At 36.3% G+C, this 22,784-nt stretch overlaps 1 protein-coding gene across 1 annotated transcript in view; it reads right to left on the bottom strand.

Annotated features, from left to right (window-relative positions):
- The window catches only part of LOC145296936 (choline transporter-like protein 1), a 183,478-nt gene that overhangs the window by 90,106 nt on the left and 70,588 nt on the right, over nt 1-22,784 (bottom strand). Inside the window, 1 exon segment of the mRNA XM_080143140.1 lies at nt 7,640-7,683. Coding sequence (XP_079999266.1) covers nt 7,640-7,669 — 30 coding nt within the window. The 5' untranslated portion in view covers nt 7,670-7,683.

Below are 22,784 nucleotides of genomic sequence, written 5' to 3'. Positions count from 1 at the left end.
TAGTATTAGACCTGACGGAATGGTTAATTTTAGGTATTGACCGTTTCATACCCTCTAAAAAGTTCCAGCAAAAACCTAACAGCCAGCCATGGTTCTCTCCAGAATGTGCTGCTGCCATTGCGCACAGAAATCACTTTTTCCACTGCTTCAAACGTAATAGATGTATAGAAACTAAAGCCGCTTTCAGGACTGCCAGCAACCATTGTAAGAAAGTAATAAAGAACGCAAGAGAGTTGTATGCTCAATCTGTTAAGTACAAAGTAGCTGAGCAGCGGCTTGGTTCCCACCAGTTTTGGCAAATAGCAAACAGAATCCTGAACAGAAGCGTGTGCTCCATCCCAACTATTATCAATGGACTCTCGTCAGCATCAGACAAAGCCAAACTCTTTGTCAAGCACTTTGCAGCCAATTCTACCCTTTGCGACCAAGGCCGCCAACCCCTATATTTCCTCCTGTATCAGAAAACACGCTATGTGATATACGTATATCTGTACATGATGTTGCCAAGCTAATCAAAAACCTGGATTCCAGTAAAGCAACTGGCCCTGACGGTATTCCAATTATAGTACTCAAAAAACTTCAACCTGAACTAGCGCCCATACTTACAAAACTGTTTAAACGTTGTCTTAAGGAGAATAGTTTCCCATCTCCCTGGAAAATTTCATCAGTATGCCCTGTATTTAAGAATTCAGGTGATCGCTCATCCCACTCTCAGTACAGGCCAATAAGTCTCCTGTGCGTCATGAGTAAGTTGCTGGAATCTGTGTTAAATACAGAAGTAATCAACCATCTCAACAAAAATAACCTTCTTAGTGACACGCAATATGGTTTCCGTTCTGCTAGATCTACAGCAGATGTGCTTACAGTTATATCGCATAGGATTAGCAAATCTCTCGACGGTGGCAATCTTTCTAGGGCAATTGCTCTTGACATATCTAAAGCCTTTGATAGGGTATGGCATAAAGGTTTACTTCATAAGATCGCTAGCTATGGTATAGCTGGAAAAGTCTTCAATTATTAAATCATTTCTTTCTGATAGGTTCATAAGAGTAGTAGTTGAGGGGCAAAATCAGCTCACAGTATTAATGCCGGTGTCCCTCAGGGGTCCATCCTGGGCCCAACTCTTTTCCTGATCTACATTAATGATCCTCCAAATCACATCCTTACATCATTTGTAGACATTTATGCTGACGACACTACCATTTATGGTAGCACATCTAAGAGAGTAAACGACCAAGTTCTCTCCAATTCTCTCTCCTCTGATCTTGAGCATGTAGTACAATGGGGTAAGGAGTGGCTGGTTACTTTTAATGCATCTAAAACCAAGCTTCTCTCTTTACATCATCAACATTCTGATCCACATCTGGCATCAATTGAAATGAATGGCTCTAGTCTTCAGGAGGCCTCAAGTTTTGACAAGCTTCTGGGCTTGACCATTACTCCTGATCTTAAATGGAACACGTATATCAAATCTGTTGCCAAGGCCGCTGGAAAAATGGTAGGATCTTTCTATCGATCCGGTAAATATCTCACTGCTGATGCTATTCTCTATCTATATAAGAGCCAGGTACGTCCAAGGATGGCCACATCTGGGCAGGAGCTGCTAGAAAGGACTTGTCCTGCCTTGATAGAGTTCAAAATAGACTTCGTAGCCTCGTAGGAGATGTCCTTTTCTCCTCCTTGCAACCTATCTCACAGAAGAGATGTTGCGAGTTTGTCTCTGATGTATCGTTATTTTCATGGAAAGTGTTCGACTGAGCTTCAATCTATGGTCCCCCCTCGCAAAACTTTCACAAGAAACACTCGTCTAGCTGTAAACACTATCAATAATCCCCCCCACTCTTTATCTGTGCCTAAACCTAAACGTAGATTCCATGAACAAAGCTTCTTTCTTAGAACTGCACGCCTGTGGAATTGTCTTCCGTTTTCCTGCTTTCCGGCTGACTACAATATGGTTGTCTTCAAGTCTAATGTAAATAAGTTCTTGATGAGCCGTTCCATATAAGTTATCAAATTTACCAAATTTTCATTACTAATGATTACTATATTGTCCAATTTCTACTGTACACTCTTTAACCCTTATCCTTGAGTGGCCTCTTGGCCTTGATAATGTGGTGATGCCTATGTAAAAAAAAAAAAAAAAAAAAAAAAAAAAAAAGTGAGATCTTCTGGAGCGGTAGAAGGAACCCACCATCGTTCCAGCGACCTTGGTAACAGACTTGATGTACGTGTTCCACTTCACATTAGGAGTAAAGGTCAAACACAGAAGCTTGTCAAAATATGGAGACTCCAAGACGAGAGCCATCCATTTCTATTGATGCCAGATGGGGATCAGAGGGTTGATGATGTAAAGATAGGAGCTTGGTTTTAGATGCATTAAAAAAGGTAACCAGCCACGTCTTCCTCCACTGTACCACTCGCTCAAGATCAGAGGAGAGAGAATCAGAGAGAACTTTGTCATTTTACAGCCTTTGATGTGTTGCCATAGATGGTCGTGTCATCAGCATAGATGTCAACGAATGATTCAAGTAGGTGTTTAGGGAGATCATTGATGTAGATCAGGAAGAGAGTTGGGCCCAGGATGGAGCCTTGAGGGATTCCAGCATTAATACTCTGGGCCTCTTATTTTTGTCCAACCACTACTCTTATGAGCCTATCAGAGAGAAATGATTTAATAACAGAAAATATTTTCAGTTATACCATAGCTGGAAATCTTGTGAAGTAGGCCTTTATGCCATACCTTGTCGAAGGCCTTTGATATGTCAAGAGCAATTGCCCTAGAAAGGAAGCCGTTGTCAAGAGATTCACTAATCTTATGAGATAACCGTTAGCACATCTGCTGTAGATCTTGCAGAATGGAAACCATATTGCGTGTCACTAAGGTTATTTCTGCTGAGGTGGTTGACTATTTCTCTAATATTGACTCAAGCAACTTACTCATGACACACAGGAGACTTATTGGTCTGTACTGAGAGGGAGAGGACTTAAAACCTAAGTTCTTAAATACAAGGCATACTGATGAGGTTTTCCAGGGTGTTGGAAAGCACTTCTCCTTAAGGCAACGCTTAAACAGTTTCATAAGTATGGGAGCAAGTTCTGGTTGAAGCTTTTTTAACACTATAATTGGGATGCCGTCAGGGCCAGTTGCTTTACTGGAATCTAGGTTTTTTATTAGCTTGGCGACCTCATGCACAGATATTTGTATATTACCTAGCATGTTCTGTGTTATAGGAGGAAATATGGGGAGTTGATGGCCTTCGTCGCATAGGGTAGAATTAGCTGCAAAGTTCTTGGCAAATAGTTTGGCCTTGTCTGACGCTGACAAGATGACCTCTGGTCCATTGATAATGGTTGGGATAGAATGTACACTTCTGTTCAGGATCCTATTTGTTATTTGCCAAAACTGGTGGGAACAAAGCTGCTGATCAGCTACTTTGGATTTAACTGACTGGGCATATAGCTCTCTTGCATTTTTTATTACTCTTTTACAGTGGTTGCTGGCGTTCCTGGAAGCAGCTTTAGTCTTAATGCATTTATTACGTTGGTAACTATGGAAAAAGTGATTACTGTGTGCGATGGCAGCAGCACATTCTGGGGAGAACCATGGCTGGCTGGTAGGTTTTTCTTGGAGTTTTTTAGATGGTATGAATTGGTCTATGCCTACAGTTAACCAATTAAACAAGCTATCCCAGTCAGCCATGGAGTATCGGTATACAGTACGGTCATTGTTGCCTAGTCGTTAAATATGCATAATTTTAATTCATACAAAAACGGAAATATGTGCATCATGCGAGTTGTTTTTTCTAAGCAATTCACTTCTTGTAAGTAAAAAAAAATTTAAAAAAAAAAAAATAAAAATAAAAATAAAAATAAAATAAAAAATACTCAAGCCGAGATTGAAACCAAAACCTAAAAGATAGCGAGTCAGGTATGATAACCATTAGACCAGCTTGATACGATTTTTAAAAAGTGTTTCCAAACCTACTTATTCTTAACATAAGAAATCTGTCATGTGAACCATTCACGCATGCACATTCATAGAAACAGTTAGCAAACAGAAATCCGATGACCCCCCCCAAGTATCAATTGTTCAATTTTGACCCCGAATCAGCCCGTTTTTTCTGGATGAACACCGATTAAGTTTTCCACATGGTTGAATACGTTATTACCATATTTCAAGTTTGTAGACCAAAAATTCGTTGAGTATATAGGTTGAGAAGTGTCTTCACACACACACTAACTTTTATCATTCAAACACTATGTTTAAATGATATATATATGATTATATTGAAAACATTGCCAGGGCCGCTGCAAAAAAGGTAGGCTCTCTCTACCGTGCTAGAAAACTACTGACACCGGAAAGTATCCTGTACCTCTATAAGGCCACCATTCGCCCATGTATGGAGTATTGTTGTCACATCTGGGCTGGTGCATCTACTACTAGTCTCTCGCTCCTAGACAAGGTTAAAAAAAGAGTCGCCAATCTGATAGGCCCTGAACTGGCATCTAAGCTTCGGCCTCTGTTCCATCGACGAAACGTTGCATCCCTCTGCTTGTTCTACAAGTATTTTAATGGTGAATGCTCTGACGAACTGCAGACACTTGTGCCCCCACGACGTAGATACCCTCGACAAACCCGACAGGCAGCTAAATCCCACCCCCACACAGTAGAGATCCTTAGATGTAAAAGATCTTTCTACTCCAGTAGTTTCTTCCCCAGAACCGCTAAACTCTGGAATTCCATTCCAGGATCCTGCTTCCCTAACTTTACTGACATGCATAAGTTCAAGTGCAACGTGAACTGACATCTTGCTGCCCAAATCCCTACATAGTGCCCCAGTAGTTGCTGACCCTGATAGTAGCCCCCTACACCTGAGTGACAATGTGCCTTGTTTGGGGTGAAAATGTAATAAAAAATAAATAAAATATATGGTTAAGTGTTAGTTTTACTCATTTAGAACTGCTTTAAAGCTTCACTGCTCACTCATTTTGCGACCAAATTTCAACCAATTTTTGCAGTTCATAGGTCACCTTCTCAGCTATATTTTTAAGTAAAAATTTTCAATTTTCGTTCATTAAAACAAAAGTTATAAAATTACTGGTGTTCAAAAGTCTTCAGAATAAGTAAGGAACGTGAGAGACGATTTCTTCTGATTGGCTGTTGGTTACTATAGCAACTTTTTCGTTGCCGACACCATAAATCCCAGCAGGAATGTCGCTCACATGCCATCTTATATGGGTTATAAAAATTCAATGTACCATTATATAATATACATACATATGTGTAATCCCTTAGGCAGATGGTATCATGACCACAGAACATACATATCCTTATTGTTTTACAAGTAATAGTATAATTTCACTTCAGACAAACAGATACTAAATCTCCATTAGTAATAGTTATACAGGGTGTTTCAAAAGTCTTGGGAACATTACAAATGCGTATATCTCATGAACTATTCCAGGTAGAAAAATGAAACTGGTGTCATTTTAAAGCTTGCTTAATCAAGTTTTTGGTCATACTAATGATTTTCGTCTTATCTTTCCATGTGCAGTAATGGCGTTCTCTAAACAAGACAAGGCGTTTTGCGTCCTCCAATTTGCAAAGACTGAATCGTGGACATGTGTTCAGCGTGCATTTCGCAGGAAATTTAAAAAAGAAGTCCCTGAAAGGAAACCCATTGTCAGATGGCATGCTAAATTTGTGAAAGATGGGTGTTTGTGCCCAAGTAAGCGAACAGGTCGCCCTTCAACTTCAGAAGATGCAGTTGAGCAAGTCCGGACAGCCTTTCAGCAGAGCCCCCGTAAATCAGTGAGAAGAGCCAGCAGGGAACTTCAGCTTGCTCCAGCAACTGTCTGGCGTGTCTTAAGGAAACGACTGCAAATGGTACCTTACAAGCTCAAGTTGGTCCAAAAGTTGAAGGACACTGATAAGCCACTTCGCCGTGACTTTTGCATTGCAATGCAAGAGAAGTTGGAAGATAACGGCTTTGATGACCGGCTTGTTTTTAGCGATGAGGCGACCTTCTATCTGAATGGCAAAGTTAACAAGCATAGCACTCGCATATGGGGTACTGAGTGTGACTTTTTCCTTTGGGGCTTTGTCAAGCAACAAGTCTATGTGCCGCCCCTTCTAAGAGATATTGACGAACTAAAGGCTCGAATAACGGCAGTTGTGGGAACCATTGACGTCAAGATGCTGGAACGCGTTTGGCAGGAAATGGACTATCGACTAGATGTCTGCCGTGTGACGAATGGTGCTCATATTGAGCAAGTTTGAAGATTCCCCACAAAACTTGAAACTTTAACCTTTCCAACGGTACCAATTTCATTTTTTAACTCCTAATAGTTTTTGAGTTATTAAAAATCTTTATGTTCCCAAGACTTTTGAAACACCCTGTATAACATTGTTGATAAAATGACGTAACATTTTTTTTTTTTTAATTTAAAAAAAGGGAAATATTTTACTTTTAAGTTGCTGATAATGAGGTTTTCAACATTCCTTCCTCTCCTATACCTTTTTTTTTTTTTTTTTTTTTTTACACAGCGATCACCACTTATCAAGGCCCGGAAGCCACTCAGGGATAAGGGTTATTGCAAGTACATTACGTTAGTGTGGAGGTTTGATGAAGTGTTGCTTAAGGGGGCGGTTCATTAGGAATTTATTAATGTTGGACTTGAAGACATCCAAGTTGTAGTCCGGTGGGAAGCAGGCAGACGGAACAGAGTTCCACAGGCGTGCAGTTCTAAGAAAGAAGCTTTGTTCATGGAATCCGCGTTTTGATTTAGGCACAGATATAGAGTGGGGGAAATTTTTCCTCCTACTTCCACTTCATATCAAGGTGTGACAAAATGTGTTTTTTTCTTTGTTAGTTCATACCGTAAGTATTTATTTATTTTTTTTTTTTTTTTGTTTAATTTGTAATGGGTTACTGTTTATCAAGACTAAAAATTCGCTGGAGTAATTAGATGGAGGAACTTCCAGTCAAATCTTGAAAATTATGAGAGGATTGGAAATTGATTGGAATGAACAAAATAGGAATTTCTTATGATCAGTTTGACAAATATTTGACATTGGATTTGAAGATGACCATATTGCAGTCTGCAGAAAAGCAATCACATGGTAATGTGCATCTTCCTTTCTGACAATTTGTTCAATATAATAGAAGGAATGAAAAATGAAGAAACGCTGACTTATTTGACCTACTTTCAATCTTGTTTTTGAAACAACTACTAGTAAGAATTAATTTTTTTACCCTTCTACCACTAATTTGGTCCTTAATGATTCCAAGGGCATATATATATTACAGGATTTTTTTTTACCATAACCTAGTTGAATCTGAAAATACAAGATTTTAAATATATCTTGGGTATGTATGTCGAGGGGGCACAAGTGCTATAAGTTCATCACAGCACATTCCATTAAAATACATGTAGAACAGGCACAGGGATGCAAGATTGCAATGATGGGACAGGGGTTGGAGTTTGGTCAATAGTGCGGGACCTATAAGATTAGAGACTCATTTTTTGGACCCTAAGAGGGTTTTTTTTTTTCTTTTATAAACATAAATTCAAACATGTGTTATCGAGTTGATTCCATTGGTTTAACTCTGCAACGTTAGTTTTGAAAAATTCTTACCCGTTCTTCTTCACAACCACAACAACCCATCCTGGGTTTTTAATCTAAAAAAAAAAAAAAAAAAAAAAAAAATTTAGTCAGTAAACATGAATTTTTTAAACATTTTATATATGCACACACACAGTGTGTGTGTGTGTATATATATATATATATATATATATATATATACACACACACACACCGTACTTTGTGGTAATTGCGCCAAATCCGGGGTTAATTCTGCCAGCAAAAAATAAATGCTCTTTATATGCGTGGTTGCCAAAAGAGCACTTTTAGCTAGTTGTCACAATTACTCAGGATTTGGCACCACTAACCCAAAGTACAGTATATATTTAACATTTAAACATTTAGTTATCGCTACATCGTTATGAATATGTTTGTCAATTAGTCTATAATATAAAAAGCAAAATGTGTGTGTGCGTGTATTTGTATGTCTGCCAAAAACTTCTGACAGACGCGTTGGAATGTGACGAAACTGGTATTGTTTTGAAGCTCGATCTTCCAGACGACAAATATAAAAAAAAATTTGCCAAAAACCTTAATTCCTTCACCCTTAACTCGCCAGTTTTCTACAAGGAGGGGGGGGAGGGTCGCTTTTTCCGCCGACATTTTTACAAGTCATCATTTCCTTTTGTTTGATTAGCCTTAATTGCAACATTTGCGACTTCCAATTTTGTCATGGACGCATCAGCAAAGACGTCACATTTTTCTCACTTTTCCTCCTTTGCGTTACGGGTTCAAGCCTTACCTGCCTACAACCACCTTTTTTTTTTTAACACCTCTCTCCACCCAAACTACCTACTATTGTTTTGAACCCCCCCTGCTACTACCACTGGGGGTGGTACTACACTTCAACACACCTGGGCAACGCCGGGTACACCCACTAGTTATAAATAAATAAAGACCTCATTAGGAGATGGTGCTTTTATTGAGGATTTGGCTTTTGCAAAAGCCCCATCTGATGAAATCTCTATAACTAGTTGACTGAAACATGCTCATAAATGTGTAGCGATACCTAATTTCTCATGTAAAAAATGAATAAAAAGTGTATCTTACTCTAATTTGGTATTGAGCACTCTTGTATAAACATTTTAAAATGAGGATGAGCGAGGCGAGTCCAAACTGCTTGTTCCCTTAAAATACTAATTTTTTTTTACATAAAAAAATTAGGTACCATCACACAGTCATAAGTATGTTTCAGTCAACTAGCTATAAATAACTATAGACATCCTCAGGCGAAGTTACTTTCACAAAAGCTAAATCTATAACTAATTTACTATAAATGTATATCTTGCTCTGCTTTAATATTGAGCACTCTTGTATACTCATCAGAGGTTTTCAAATTTTAACAATATTAACCTGAAATAATACAATTAAATAATTATTCTTTATACCTACAGATACTAGTGTTTCATACTTATGCAATCATCCGTGTAGGGGGGGTGACAATTCCTGCTGGTCATGAGATTCAAACCCAACCACAAAATTAATCAGTTTTTTTTTTTTTTGAGTATTTTTTTTTTTTTTTTTTTTTTTTTTTTTTTAAGAAAATCAAATTTTACGATTTTTTTTTTTTTTTTTTTAAAGATTAATAATTTTTGGCAGCCATTATTTAAAAGTAACTAGCGAGTGGACCCGGCGTGGAGAGGTTTTATGGTAAGGGTACTGAGCAACGGAGCCCAAAATAATAAAATAAATAAAATAGCGAGTACCCATGCAAGCAAAAAGTAAGCAGGCAGGCTCGAACCTGTGCAAAAAAAAAAAAAAAAAATGCAAACGGTTTAGTCACCGCACCCACCGACGTTCAAATTAAGGTTAGTCATTGCAAGGCATATGATGACTTTGCAAAAATGTTTACAAAAAAGTGCCCCCCTCCTTGTAAAAATCCACCCAGTTGAAGGTGGAAGAATGAATGTTTTTGGCCAATTTTAGTATATTTGCCATCAGAGACTGAGCTTTCAAACAATATCAATTTTGTTAGTGTTGGTCACGTGTGTAGAAAGTTTTAGCGAGACATACAAACATACACACACACTAACAGACGTTTGAGATTTATATCATAGAAGAAGGAGGGAGACATCTCAATTCGAACTATAACAAAACCATTGACACATATAGAGTAGTATCAAATACGAACAAGGTGTGAGTGAGCTTGTTTTAACATCATTTCAGCCACATTTAATGTCAAGAAAAGGGTTTCTTTTTACAACTTTTTTTATTTGTTATATTTTGTTGAGGAGATTGATGTTTTAGGAAAATTTATTCATTCTGTAATATGAACAATGATTATCTGTTACTAACTTGTAGGCGATTCATAGCATGGAGGCTGAAAAAGACTTCATTGAATAAAATTACAAAACAATATAGTTATTCATATTTTACACAATGGTTTTCCAGTAAAAAGACATTATCTTATTTTTTTCATATTTTTTTTGTGTACTTATACCCTTGTCTTTGTATATGTTATACATTAGGCACGGACAAAAAAAAAAAAAAAAAAAAAAAAAAAAAAAAGTTGTTTTTTTTTAAACGAATTAAAATCTATTAAAATCTTGAAACTTTTTTTCCCAGAAAGATAAAAGCCTGAATTTTTATCATATGAAAAGCAGAATATAAAACCTTGTCTGTTTTTAATAGAATTTTAAATTTTACAAACATTTAAAAAAAAAAAAATTCATTGCCATTTTTTGTCTCGATGGAGAACACATTTGAATATTTTTTAAAAGGTTTTAAACCAATTATTTTTTGGTCTTCATAAGATTTAGGATAATTTGCTATAAGAATATGCAAAAATATAACACAAGTACCTGAATTTCAAATAATTTCATCTTTCATCTCATTCTATATAGATTCCGTATGGTAAAATTAAAAAATTCTAAGTTTAATGATAGTTTGGAAAAAACTATGGTAGCCTTTATAGGACTAAATAAGTTCATTAAGTCCTGGAAATTGGAAACTTTTTGAAGGCACCTCATACAAGCAGTTTTAGGAGTGGCAATGAGTTTATGAACCGTTTTGGGTTTGTGACAGTTGCTGGTCAGGCAAAATTTTTTCTTAGTTTTTAGTTATTTTACTTACCTTCACCCAAAACAAGGCATATTACCATTTAGATGTAAGGGGGCTACTATTTGGGACCATGCCTAAGAAAGATTTAACAAGATGTTGGTTTACATTACATTTAAACTTCTGCATATCAGTACCGTCAGGGAAGCTGGCAGCATGAAGGGAATTCCAAAGTCTAGCTGTTTGAGGGAAGAAATTATTAGAGTAGAAAACTTCCTGGCATTTAGGGACCTCAACAGTGAAAGGGTGAGATCTTGTTGCTAAGCGGGTTTGTCGGGGATATGTACGTCGAGGGGGCACAAGTGCAACGAGTTCATCAGAGCACATCCCATTAAAATATTTGTAAAACAGGCACAATGATGCAATATTGCGGCGATGAGACAGGAGTTGGAGTTTAGTTGACAAATGTGAGACCTATTAAATTGAAAACTTTTGGCGGGAGAAACTAGCGGTAGATGCACCAGCCCAGATGTGGCAACAATACTCCATGCATGGGCGAATGGTGGTCTTGTAAACGTATAGGATACTCTCAGGTGCGAGTTGTTTTCTAGCTTGATAGCGAGATCCCACATTCTTTGCCACAGCCTTTGCTCGTTGTGGTTCGGAGCAGATTGACATTAGATGAGGTCAACTGATAAAGGGTGGTTTCCCAATAATGGTGTCACACATACTCCCAGAGCCCAACAGTATACACGGAATGTGTCAGAGTTTATTTTCTCGGTACTTGTGCAGAATTTTTACCAGACGTAACTAACTGGCCGTTCGGCTTTGCTCGGAACATCACATCAACTGCCGGCTTTCGCCGATTATCACCAAATAAAAAATATAAAAATAAAAAAGAAACTATTTAGTAATATTTTTTTTTTTTTTTTTTTTTAATTATTAAAGTAAACGAACAAGTTTTTGTTTTTGCAACCATCTTTTTTTGTCAACCAAAATTAATGAGCCATTTTTTTAATGTTTTTCATATTTTTAAAAAATTAAAAAAAAAACAAAAAAAACCCCACTTTTTAAGGTGTTTTTCATGTATTTTTAAAATTTTCTTTATTTTTATAAGTATTGTAAAGTAAACTTTCTTTTTTTTTTCATGAACAATTTTTTCTGTAGGGTGTGTGTAGGTAACCGTTTTTATTTATTTATTTTTTATTTTAATTAAATTAAGACAGCTGGGATATTTCCTTAGGATTAGGTAGACTTTTCTACGACCGCAGTTTTTCTTTGCAGCGATTAATCATTTTGTTTGTAATATGAAACTACATCTTCCGGCGTCTGCAACTCCAATGTGAAAATATTCATCTTGTATAAAGTTGTTAGGAACGGTCGTTTGATGGAGTGTTGTTTACTTAATTTTTTTCCTTCCAATGTTTTCCCCAAAGATCGTCTGCTCTTTTACTGCACAGTGATCGGCGTCTTACGTCACATTACAGTCAAACCCAAGCGAATGACAAGTTCATAGCAAAGCCAAGCAGACGGTTAGTTACGCCTGGTTCAAATTCTGCACAAGTATCGTGTTTTCTTTTGTCCCCCCCCCCGCGTCATTTTATTTTTATACTTGTGAACCAGTTTACCCCCCCCCCCCCAACAGCAATCGCCAATGTGCTAGAGAAGAGGAGATGGCCAGAACGAGAAGAGAAGCCAAAGGAAAATAAAACCATGGAAACAGCGTTTGGGGGAGGGGGTCAGTGATTGTCGATTGGTTGGTTTTGTTTTATGGCATATCAACCCTTTTCGGGTTATTTAATGCCGAATCCAGTTATTTTGAAGAAAATTTAATAGAATATATATATATATTTGTTGTTTTCAAGTCGATTTCTATTTAACCCATAGTTGGGACCCTAACAGGTACTACCACTCCGGGTCAGAGTGGATCTGGGAGAATGGCAATTAAAGTGTGGCTCTCCAAAGCCCGCAAGCTGGGGCCTCACCACTGGATATAGTTTAAGGTCATATCCAGGACCAGTGATTGTTGAGATGGAGCATACATGGTCCCACAAGCATATTATAACAGAATCGCTGACACTGTTAGTAGCATCAGCAATATGCAAATGACCAAGCCAGTTGCGTGATGGGATAGCAGATATAAAAAGGCCCATGTGTTCAGAGTTATTTGAGACGTGTTAAAGATGTAGAGCATTAGAAACGGGTTCAGGACAAGAGAACGCAAATAGACGTGCCCGCGAGTGATAGAGAAAGACGCGTCCTAAACATGGCAAGACAGAGACAGAATACCATGTGTTTGACATTGCAGAGTCTCGTTAAGCACACTGGCGCACAAGACTTTAACACAAAGGCGGCATTCTGGAAGTACCTGTAAATAAATGTATGTATAAAGCAAGTCAAATTCTTTCCTAGTGACTATCTGCATGCAACATGTGGGTCCCGAGTGTTGACATGTAACGACTGTTACAATATGACTAACAAAATATTGTGTGTGTGTGTGTGTCCCCCCCCAACATATCGAGAAACTCACACACACACACACACACACACACACACACACACTTGCTTTGGTAATAAGCAACAGAAATAGAATGGAGTTCACTGAAACAGATTTCTATATCTTTAATACATTTACACATGCGTACATAAGGATAGGTGCAGCATATGTATTTTTATTTGCACGTGTGATAAAACGATAAAACGCGAGATAACATTTGCCAAGTCTTCTCAAGCTGTGAATAACCCGAAAAGAAATCTTTGATATTTATACACAAATTTACAAGCCAAAGAAAATTTGCTTTTTTTTGAGACTCTTGGTTGGAAGTAATATACATGTATACACTGATAAAATGGGAGGGGTTCTGGATCAGGATTCACTTCACATTTCCCAGTTCCATCCAGCTTCAAGTCACATAAATCTTATACACAAAACTTCAATGCGTCACATGTCATTAAATTGCGTAGTGTCCCCTTTTGAGTTAAATAAAACATTGTTGACCATTTATGTCTGGCAAGAATTCAGATCTTATAATATCACTAGCAGGGTGCCTGGAGGTGTGTGTTGAGCAAAAAAAAAAAAAAAAAAAAAAAAAAAAAAAAAAAAAAAAAAAAAAAAAAAAAGAAAGTGGTAGTAGGAAGGCAGGCTCAAACCCGTACCGCAAAGGAGGAAAAGAACAGGAAGAAAAACTGACGTCTTGCTGTTACCACTACCAAACTGGAAGTGACGTAGGTTTAAATTAAGGCTAGACAATCAAAAAGAGGAGATGACTTTCGAAAATATCGGTGAAAAAAGCAACTCCTTCCTATAGAAAAGTGCCGAGTAAAGGGTGAAGAAATTAATGTTTTTAGTCAATTTTTCGATATTTGTCGCCTGAAGGGACGAACTTCAAAACGATACTGATCTTGTGAAAATCCGTCGCCTCTGTCGAAAGTTTTAGACAGACATGCAAACAGATTTATACATTGGTAACTCAAATTTTCGACCTAAACCGATTAAAAAGCTTGCCCTATCTCTGAATACCCTTTACGTAAAATTTCAAATGTTTACACCAGAAATTGTCCGAGTAATTTCGTAGAGACTGCAGAGGTCAAAGTATTTTTTTAACTTTGACCCCTATTATGACCCCTTAACATTTGTTTTGGGCTCAAATCAAGTTATTAAGTTAGATCCATGTCCAAGGAACATATATCTAAAATTTCAATTGTTTAGACCCAAAATTGGCGGAGGAGTTTGGTAGAGTTCTCAAAAGTCAAATCGTTGAACTTTGACGCCTTAACAGCGAAATTTCTGCCCGAAAACGGATTATGAAGATTTTCCCAAATCTCAATACCCTAAAAGTGACAGTTATTGTGTAGGAAAATATACACAGACCGACACTTTCAGATATATAGATCTGAAAAAAAAAAAAAAAAAAAAAAAAAAAAATTATATATATATATATATATATATATATTACAGTCTAACCCGGATATAAGAGACTTCTACAGAGACCCTTCGGTTATCTTATAAAGGTTATGCATTTCATGTTTCTTATATCCGGGTTACGCTGTACATTAACACAGGCTCTAATTTGGGATGAGGAAATCTTCCTCATTGTTTTTTTTTTTAGATTCGGATCACACTGTATTACTAATTATATTGAATTTTTTTTGTTTTCAGTTGGTACATTTGAAGAGTGCAAGCAAGGGCAGATAAATAAAATTTCAGGACCGAATCGAAAATCCCAGAACAATTTTTTTTGTTGTTTCTTTTAAAATAGATTAAAGAAAATTATAACAAAATAGTTTTTCTAAAACTAATTAGAGATTTTTTTTTTGTAACAAAGCCAAAATTCTGAGATTTTCAAATGCGTGATTTTTGTTTTGTTGAGGAAGTTTTTGTTACACATTTATGGAATTTAAATATAAGAAACTCATAACATAAAATAGAGTTGTCTGCTTCTGATGTATACTTGTCTGCACCTGCTATGCACTCTCAAATGTTCCAACTGAAAACCAGAAAAGGTGTACCTTTGCACAAGTGATTTTAGTTGTGAAAAATTACAACTGTTGGTATGGGATTTTATTTTCAATTGCATCCTCGGACAGAAACAGAAACTAAGAAAAGTAACATATAGCTTGACCCCCACCGTCAATATGCCGTGACTCCTCCCCTCATTCCAAAAATGCCATCTATCCATGGAATCGTTAAAATTCACAATCCTTTCTGCAATACACATAAATTGGAATAAATAAACTTCAGTCTATGCCTGACTTGTCCACCAAGTTTAAATTAGGAATGCCCACCAGTCTTTGTAATTTTGCATGTCATACCTAGGTATGCTTCATTGGACATCGATAAAACAAATAACTTTGACACTTCTCCCTTTGCACTGCCATGATTTTGACAGTGATAGCCACCTTCAAGTCCTGAGGTCATTTTCATAGACATTGCCTGCGAGATAATACCACAGATAAGAAATATAACAGCCAGCCATGGTTCTCTCCAGAATGTGCTGCTGCCATTGCGCACAGAAATCACTTTTTCCACTGCTTCAAACGTAATAGATGTATGGAAACTAAAGCCGTTTTCAGGACTGCCAGCAACCATTGTAAGAAAGTAATAAAGAACGCAAGAGAGTTGTATGCTCAATCTGTTAAGTCCAAAGTAGCTGAGCAGTGGCTTGGTTCCCACCAGTTTTGGTAAATAGCAAACAGAATCCTGAACAGAAGCGTGTGCTCCATCCCAACTATTATCAATGGACTCTCGTCAGCATCAGACAAAGCCAAACTCTTTGTCAAGAACTTTGCAGCTAATTCTACCCTTTGCGACCAAGGCCGCAAACCCCCAATATTTCCTCCTGTATCAGAAAACACGCTATGTGATATACGTATATCTGTACGTGATGTTGCCAAGCTAATCAAAAACCTTGATTCCAGTAAAGCAACTGGCCCTGACGGTATTCCAATTATAGTACTCAAAAAACTTCAACCTGAACTAGCGCTCATACTTACAAAACTGTTTAAACGTTGTCTTAAGGAGAATAGTTTCCCATCTCCCTGGAAAATCTCATCAGTATGCCCTGTATTTAAGAATTCAGGTGATCGCTCATCCCCCTCTCAGTACAGGCCAATAAGTCCTGTGCGTCATGAGTAAGTTGCTAGAATCTGTTAAATACAGAAGTAATCAACCATCTCAACAAAAATAACCTTAGTGACACTCAATATGGTTTCCGTTCTGCTAGATCTACAGCAGATGTGCTTACAGTTATATCACATAGGATTAGCAAATCTCTCGACGGTGGCAATCTTTCTAGGGCAATTGCTCTTGACATATCTAAAGCCTTTGATAGGGTATGGCATAAAGGTTTACTTCATAAGATTGCTAGCTATGGTATAGCTGGAAAAGTCTTCTCAATTATTAAATCATTTCTTTCTGATAGGTTCATAAGAGTAGTAGTTGAGGGGCAAAAATCAGAAGCTCACAGTATTAATGCCGGTGTCCCTCAGGGGTCCATCCTGGGCCCAACTCTTTTCCTGATCTACATTAATGATCTTCCAAATCACATCCTTACATCATTCGTAGACATTTATGCTGACGACACTACCATTTATGGTAGCACATCTAAGACAGTAAACGACCAAGTTCTCTCCAATTCTCTCTCCTCTGATCTTGAGCACGTAGTACAATGGGGAAAGGAGTGGCTGGTTACTTTTAATGCATCTAAAACCAAGCTTCTCTCTTTACATCATCAACATTCTAATCCACATTTGGCATCAATTGAAATGAATGGCTCTCGTCTTGAGGAGGACTCAAATTTTGACAAACGTCTGGGCTTGACCATTACTCCTGATCTTAAATGGAACACTTACATCAAATCTGTTGCCAAGGCCGCTGGAAAAATAGTGGGATCTTTCTATCGATCTGGTAGATCGATCACTGCTGATGCTATTCTCTATCTATATAAGAGCCAGGTACGTCCAAGGATGGAATACTGTTGCCACATCTGGGCAGGAGCTGCTAGAAAGGACTTGTCCTGCCTTGATAGAGTTCAAAATAGACTTCGTAGCCTCGTAGGAGATGTCCTTTTCTCCTCCTTGCAACCTCTATCTCACAGAAGAGATGTTGCGAGTTTGTCTCTGATGTATCGTTATTTTCATGGAAAGTGTTCGACTGAGCTTCAATCTATGGTCCCCCCCTCGCCAAACTTTCACAAGAAACACTCGTCTAGCTGTAAACACTATCAATAATTCCCCCCACTCTTTATCTGTGCCTAAACATAAACAGATTCCATGAACAAAACTTTCTTAGAACTGCACGCCTGTGGAATTGTCTTCCGTTTTCCTGCTTTCCGGCTAACTACAATATGGTTGTGTTCAAGTCTAAAGTAAATAAGTTCTTGATTAGCCGTTCCATATAAGTTATCAAATTTACCAAATTTTCATTACTAATGATTACTATGTTATCCAATTTCTACTGTACACTCTTTAACCCTTATCCTTGAGTGGCCTCTGGGCCTTGATAATGTGGTGATGCCTATGTTAAAAAAAAAAAAAAAAAAGAGGGAGATTATAGTCCAGCGAATGTGAAGCTCATTCAGGACCATATTGCATACTGATGAGACAATCACCAAAGTGTCCCCCTTATTGAATAGCAATAAAAACAAAAACTGTTTGATATTCAAATGTTATGTTATGTTCAAACCGTGTTCATCACAGAATAAACTTCTCTCGGACCCCCACGCCATCTAGTACTGTCAAAAAGGATCAACAAAAAAAATAAATAAACCCGGCTCGGCTTTTTTTTTTTTTTTTTTTAACAAAAAAGGTATTTATTACCGTTACTCTTCAAACAATGCCTGATTCTTGTTTTTTTATTTCGTCTGCCACGAGATTAACAAAACCCTACCATCCCGATACCAGCTTAAAAATCTCACTGCCACTGTGTGTGTAAATTATAGATTTGCGTAATATATAGAAAGAATTTAGCTTTGACAGATTAGGAGCTATTTGTATTACATTTAGTTTATTTTAAATTCGTGAACTGTGATATATCTGTTAAATAGGTTTACATGCATAATCAAAATTACTGGATTATCTAGAGGTGAAGCAACCTTATGTAACGTGGGTATCGTCGCAGCTACAAACAAACAAAAATAAATAAATCCAACTCGGATTTTTTTTATATATATTTTAGCAGAAGGCACTTATTACCTTTACTTTCCGAACAATACCTGCTTCTTATTTTTTTATTTATTTATTTCTAACTGTTTATTTCGTCTGCCAGGAGATTAATAAAATACCCACCGTCTCCACACCAGGTTAAAAGTCTCTCGCCATTGTCCATCTCGCCTAGCATACACTTCTCTTCTCATGCTGGCATTAGCAAGCCGTCTCTCGCCTTCAACTTTACATGTCTATCTTCTCCGGTGTGAACTTTCCTTCTCACTGTGGTGTCCATTTTTTCTTATTACTCAAGCCCACACACACTTTCTAATTTGCATATGTGCTTTTTAGGCTATTGCTGCTAATATCTTCACAAGCCAACTATTCTCAGCTCCTGCTGATATTTTCCCACTCGCTCATTACGTCATGATTAAAACTTAGAAAGCAAATTATGCTAAGACCGAGATTTATTTTTGCTTAATATGGTTGGACTGCAGAAGTTATTCTAAATTTAATGATTTCTTGTGGGTCACCCATGGAAATGTTAAAATTCAAAAGCCTTTCTGTAATACAATCATAAATTGAACCTATGCCTGACTTGTCCACCAAGTTTCTGCTATGAATGTCCAATAGTTTTGGCACTGCATTTGGCTGTGATGACCCTCTTCAGATTATAAAGTCTTGGGTTTATTTCGGTAGACGTTATCTACGAGAACATTCCACAGATAACTTGATATCAGTACTAATATATATATATATATATATATATATATACACACACACTAGCAGTTTTGTCCGGGCCCTATGTACTGTTCATAAGGTTATGTGCATATGTATATATTAAAAAGTGTAAATATGTAAAGTAATGCCTTTCTGTATAATAGTCTTCCTTAACTACTATAGAGAAAAGACAGACATTTTCACTTTTATAGATATATAAATAGGTAGATAGACAGATTGGATGCAATATATAGTAATGATTTAAAAAGTATATAAAAAAAAAAAAAAAAAAAAAAAAAAAAAAAAAAAAAGAAAGAAAAGACTCATGCGCCACCACCGAAAATCAAAACCAAAACGTTCAGCCCACGATTAATTTTGCCTCTGCCGTCAATGACTTGGCTATGAAAACATGTTTACTGCAAGGCTGAAAATTAAAACATGAACCAATAGCTACTACGTTATGCCTTCATAATGCCGGCGTTACACCTTCACCTGGCAAATTTCATTTTTTTAATTTTCACTTTTGCACCGATTTTCCTGGGCTAAAACCCAAATATAAAGTTTCGCATGGATTCAAATACCTTATATATGAAGTTTCATGTCTGTAGACCAAAAACTTTAGGAGTTTGGTAGGCAAAATTTCTTAAACAAAAATATATACGGAAACAATTTTGTGTTTACTATAAACTTTTTATGCAAATATTATGCAAGTATAAATCATGTAGAATATCTGCAAGAATATAATTACACATAACAGTTAACAAAAGAGGATTATCCCATTAGAACACCGAAATAATAGGAAATTCAAATGTTTAAAAGAATATGCAAATTAGCTAGATCATTTGCTAGTGAATACAATTCCACAACCCATATATAAGAAAATTGTATTTTCTTTTAAAATAAATAGAAAAGAGGGTTTTTAATATGAATACACACACAAAAAGAAATACGGAATTTACATGAATTCAAATATAGTTAAACATTAAATGACATTCTAAACGACATTCACTCAAGCGCAAACCGGTTGGCCTCAACATGCATCTTGGGAAGACCAAGGTGATAAACCAGCACGTTGCCAAGTCGCCAATAATTGTTGATGGAAAGACCATTGAGGAAGTTGAAAGCTACATCTACTGGGGGGGGGGGGAAATATTATGAAAGATGGAGATCTCCTCCCTGAGATAAAGAAAAGGGTAACATTGGAATGGGCAGCTTTTAGGAAAGTGGATAATATCATGAGAAGCCGAAAAGCAAATATGTCGATCAAAGGGAAGATCTTCAATGAATACGTACTCCTTTTCCTCCTCCTACTAATACTACTGGTTATAATTCAATGGCTGTAAGATTTTTTTTTCTTTTTCAAAAATAAACAATTATAAACAGAATGCTCCATAGAAATCTATCTACACTCTTTTCACCTGAATATACTTTCATCGAAATGTTTCTGTTATGTCACAAAAAAACTTTTCTTTACGTCACAAGTGTCATGCTCATACATTAATTCCATAGCTAATATTACATACTGACCCCTTAGGGGATATTTTGCAACTATTCTGTATTACAACTATACTGTCGCAATTTTCTCACAAATAAATCAACTTTAACTTATTGACAACGTATTTTTGTTTTACTGTGTACGTTTTCAGCGGCCTAATTTTTTTTTGTTGCGTTTTAAATTATCCAAATAAACAATTGTTAATACTTTCTGCATTTTTTTTTTTTTTTTTTTTTTTTTTTTTTTACATTGTTCATTTCTGTATTATGTTTAAGTTATTTTAATGCAATTTTCTTACAAATAAATCTATTTTACAATGTAAATAGATAATAGGTAACTTTACACGAATAAGGAGGATTTTTTTTTTTTTGTTTGAGTGATCCGTCTGATTTTTCATTTTAATATACTTTCATAGAAATGTTTCTGTTATGTCAAAAAAAAAAAAAAAAAAAAAAAAAAAACTATTTTCTTTACGTTACAAGTGTCACACTCATACATGAATTCCATAGCTAATATAACATACTGACCCAACGGGTCACGGGTAGTCTAGTATAAAATAAAAACGGGGGGAGTAATCAAACACCATACAGTGAGAGAGAGGGTGAGAATGATAGACAGACTGAGATGGGTCACTTGGTGAGTTACTTGCTGCTAATTAAAACAATTAAAATGGATTGTTCCCAAACTCAATCCCAAAACTAAGGAATATTTTAGCATCTGCTTTGGATCGTCATTGTAATATTTGATTCAATGTCCATTTTATATGTTGGCATGTGGTAGAAAGCTTTTAGAGATTGACTTTAAAATTATTCTACCTCTGGACTATCTTTATCCCTTTTTTACTCAATTCCTTCCTTCCTTATTACTTCCTCCCATGTTTTCCGGCCTTCCCTTATCAACTGGCCCTGCTACCTCAACTTTTAGTGAGAGAGGGTGAGAGTAATAGACAGAAGCTTAGTAAGCAATGGGACACTTGATTATAAGTAATTAACTGTGTTGAAAATACATAGGAAAAGACGCCTTAAGGAAACAAACGTTGATGAACTATTTTAATATTATGATTAACAGATGGATATTTTAATATTATGATTAACAGATGGATATTTTAATATTATGATTAACAGATGGATATTTTAATATTATGATTAACAGATGGATATTTTAATATTATGATTAACAGATGGATATTTTAATATTATGATTAACAGATGGATATTTTAATATTATGATTAACAGATGGATATTTTAATATTATGATTAACAGATGGATATTTTAATATTATGATTAACAGATGGATATTTTAATATTATGATTAACAGATGGATATTTTAATATTATGATTAACAGATGGATATTTTAATATTATGATTAACAGATGGATATTTTAATATTATGATTAACAGATGGATAGGTGTATGTTATAGATAAGTAAAGAAGGTAGACTCTTTAGCATGCTAGAAAAATACATCTGACAGCATCTTATATCTCTAAAAAGCCAGTATTCGCCTATACATGAAAAAAAGCTTTCAGGTCAAAAAACTTGTCAACAATAAGTGTTAGATGGAATAGATTCTGGCCCAGAACAGTAATTTTTCTCCTCTTTGTCACAAACATTGTTCATGGAATTAAAAGACAAAAAAGTAAACTTATCCACTTTCTATTCCACTAGTCTCTACTCCAGGGTTCAAAAATGAGTCTTCAAGCTCTAACTCCTACTCCAGCGATATGCTGTTGCATCTCTGCTCTTGTTTTACAAGTACTTTAATGGAATGCGCTCCATTGAACGCGTAGCACTTGTGTCCATTTAACATAAATGCTCTCGACCACCCCAACAAGAAGCAAAATGCTATGGTTTCACTGTCGAGGTTCCGTGATACCCAAGAGCCTTTTATTCCGAAAGTTCCTGCCTTCGAACTGCTAGAATTTGGGTTTTCCTCCCTATACCAAAATGAAATTGAACAAACATCTTGCTGCTCAACTCCCTACTTAGAAGGTTTCTAATTCATAGTAGTCCCTCATGTCTCGGTAGTAGTTTGCTTGTTTGGGACAAATACAAGTATGATAATAATTACTGTCGGAATGATTTAATCGGAAAAATCTGAACTGTTAGAATTGGCATCTGGAAAATTTGTACCTATTTTCCGATGTCAAAAATGATTCCTTTAATTACCTTTTTTCTTTCATTTGGTTTTGTTTAAAAAAATCTTTAACTCATGGTAAATAGAAATAAAATAAATATTTATTGATTTAAACTTCCAGTAAAAGTAAAAACCTATAGATCA

The sequence above is a fragment of the Euprymna scolopes genome, chromosome 17, assembly GCF_053919585.1.
Source record: "Euprymna scolopes isolate OS-2025 chromosome 17, ASM5391958v1, whole genome shotgun sequence".
In the NCBI taxonomy this organism is placed as follows: Eukaryota; Metazoa; Mollusca; class Cephalopoda; order Sepiida; family Sepiolidae; genus Euprymna; species Euprymna scolopes.
This window is presented reverse-complemented; position numbering and strand designations above follow the sequence as displayed.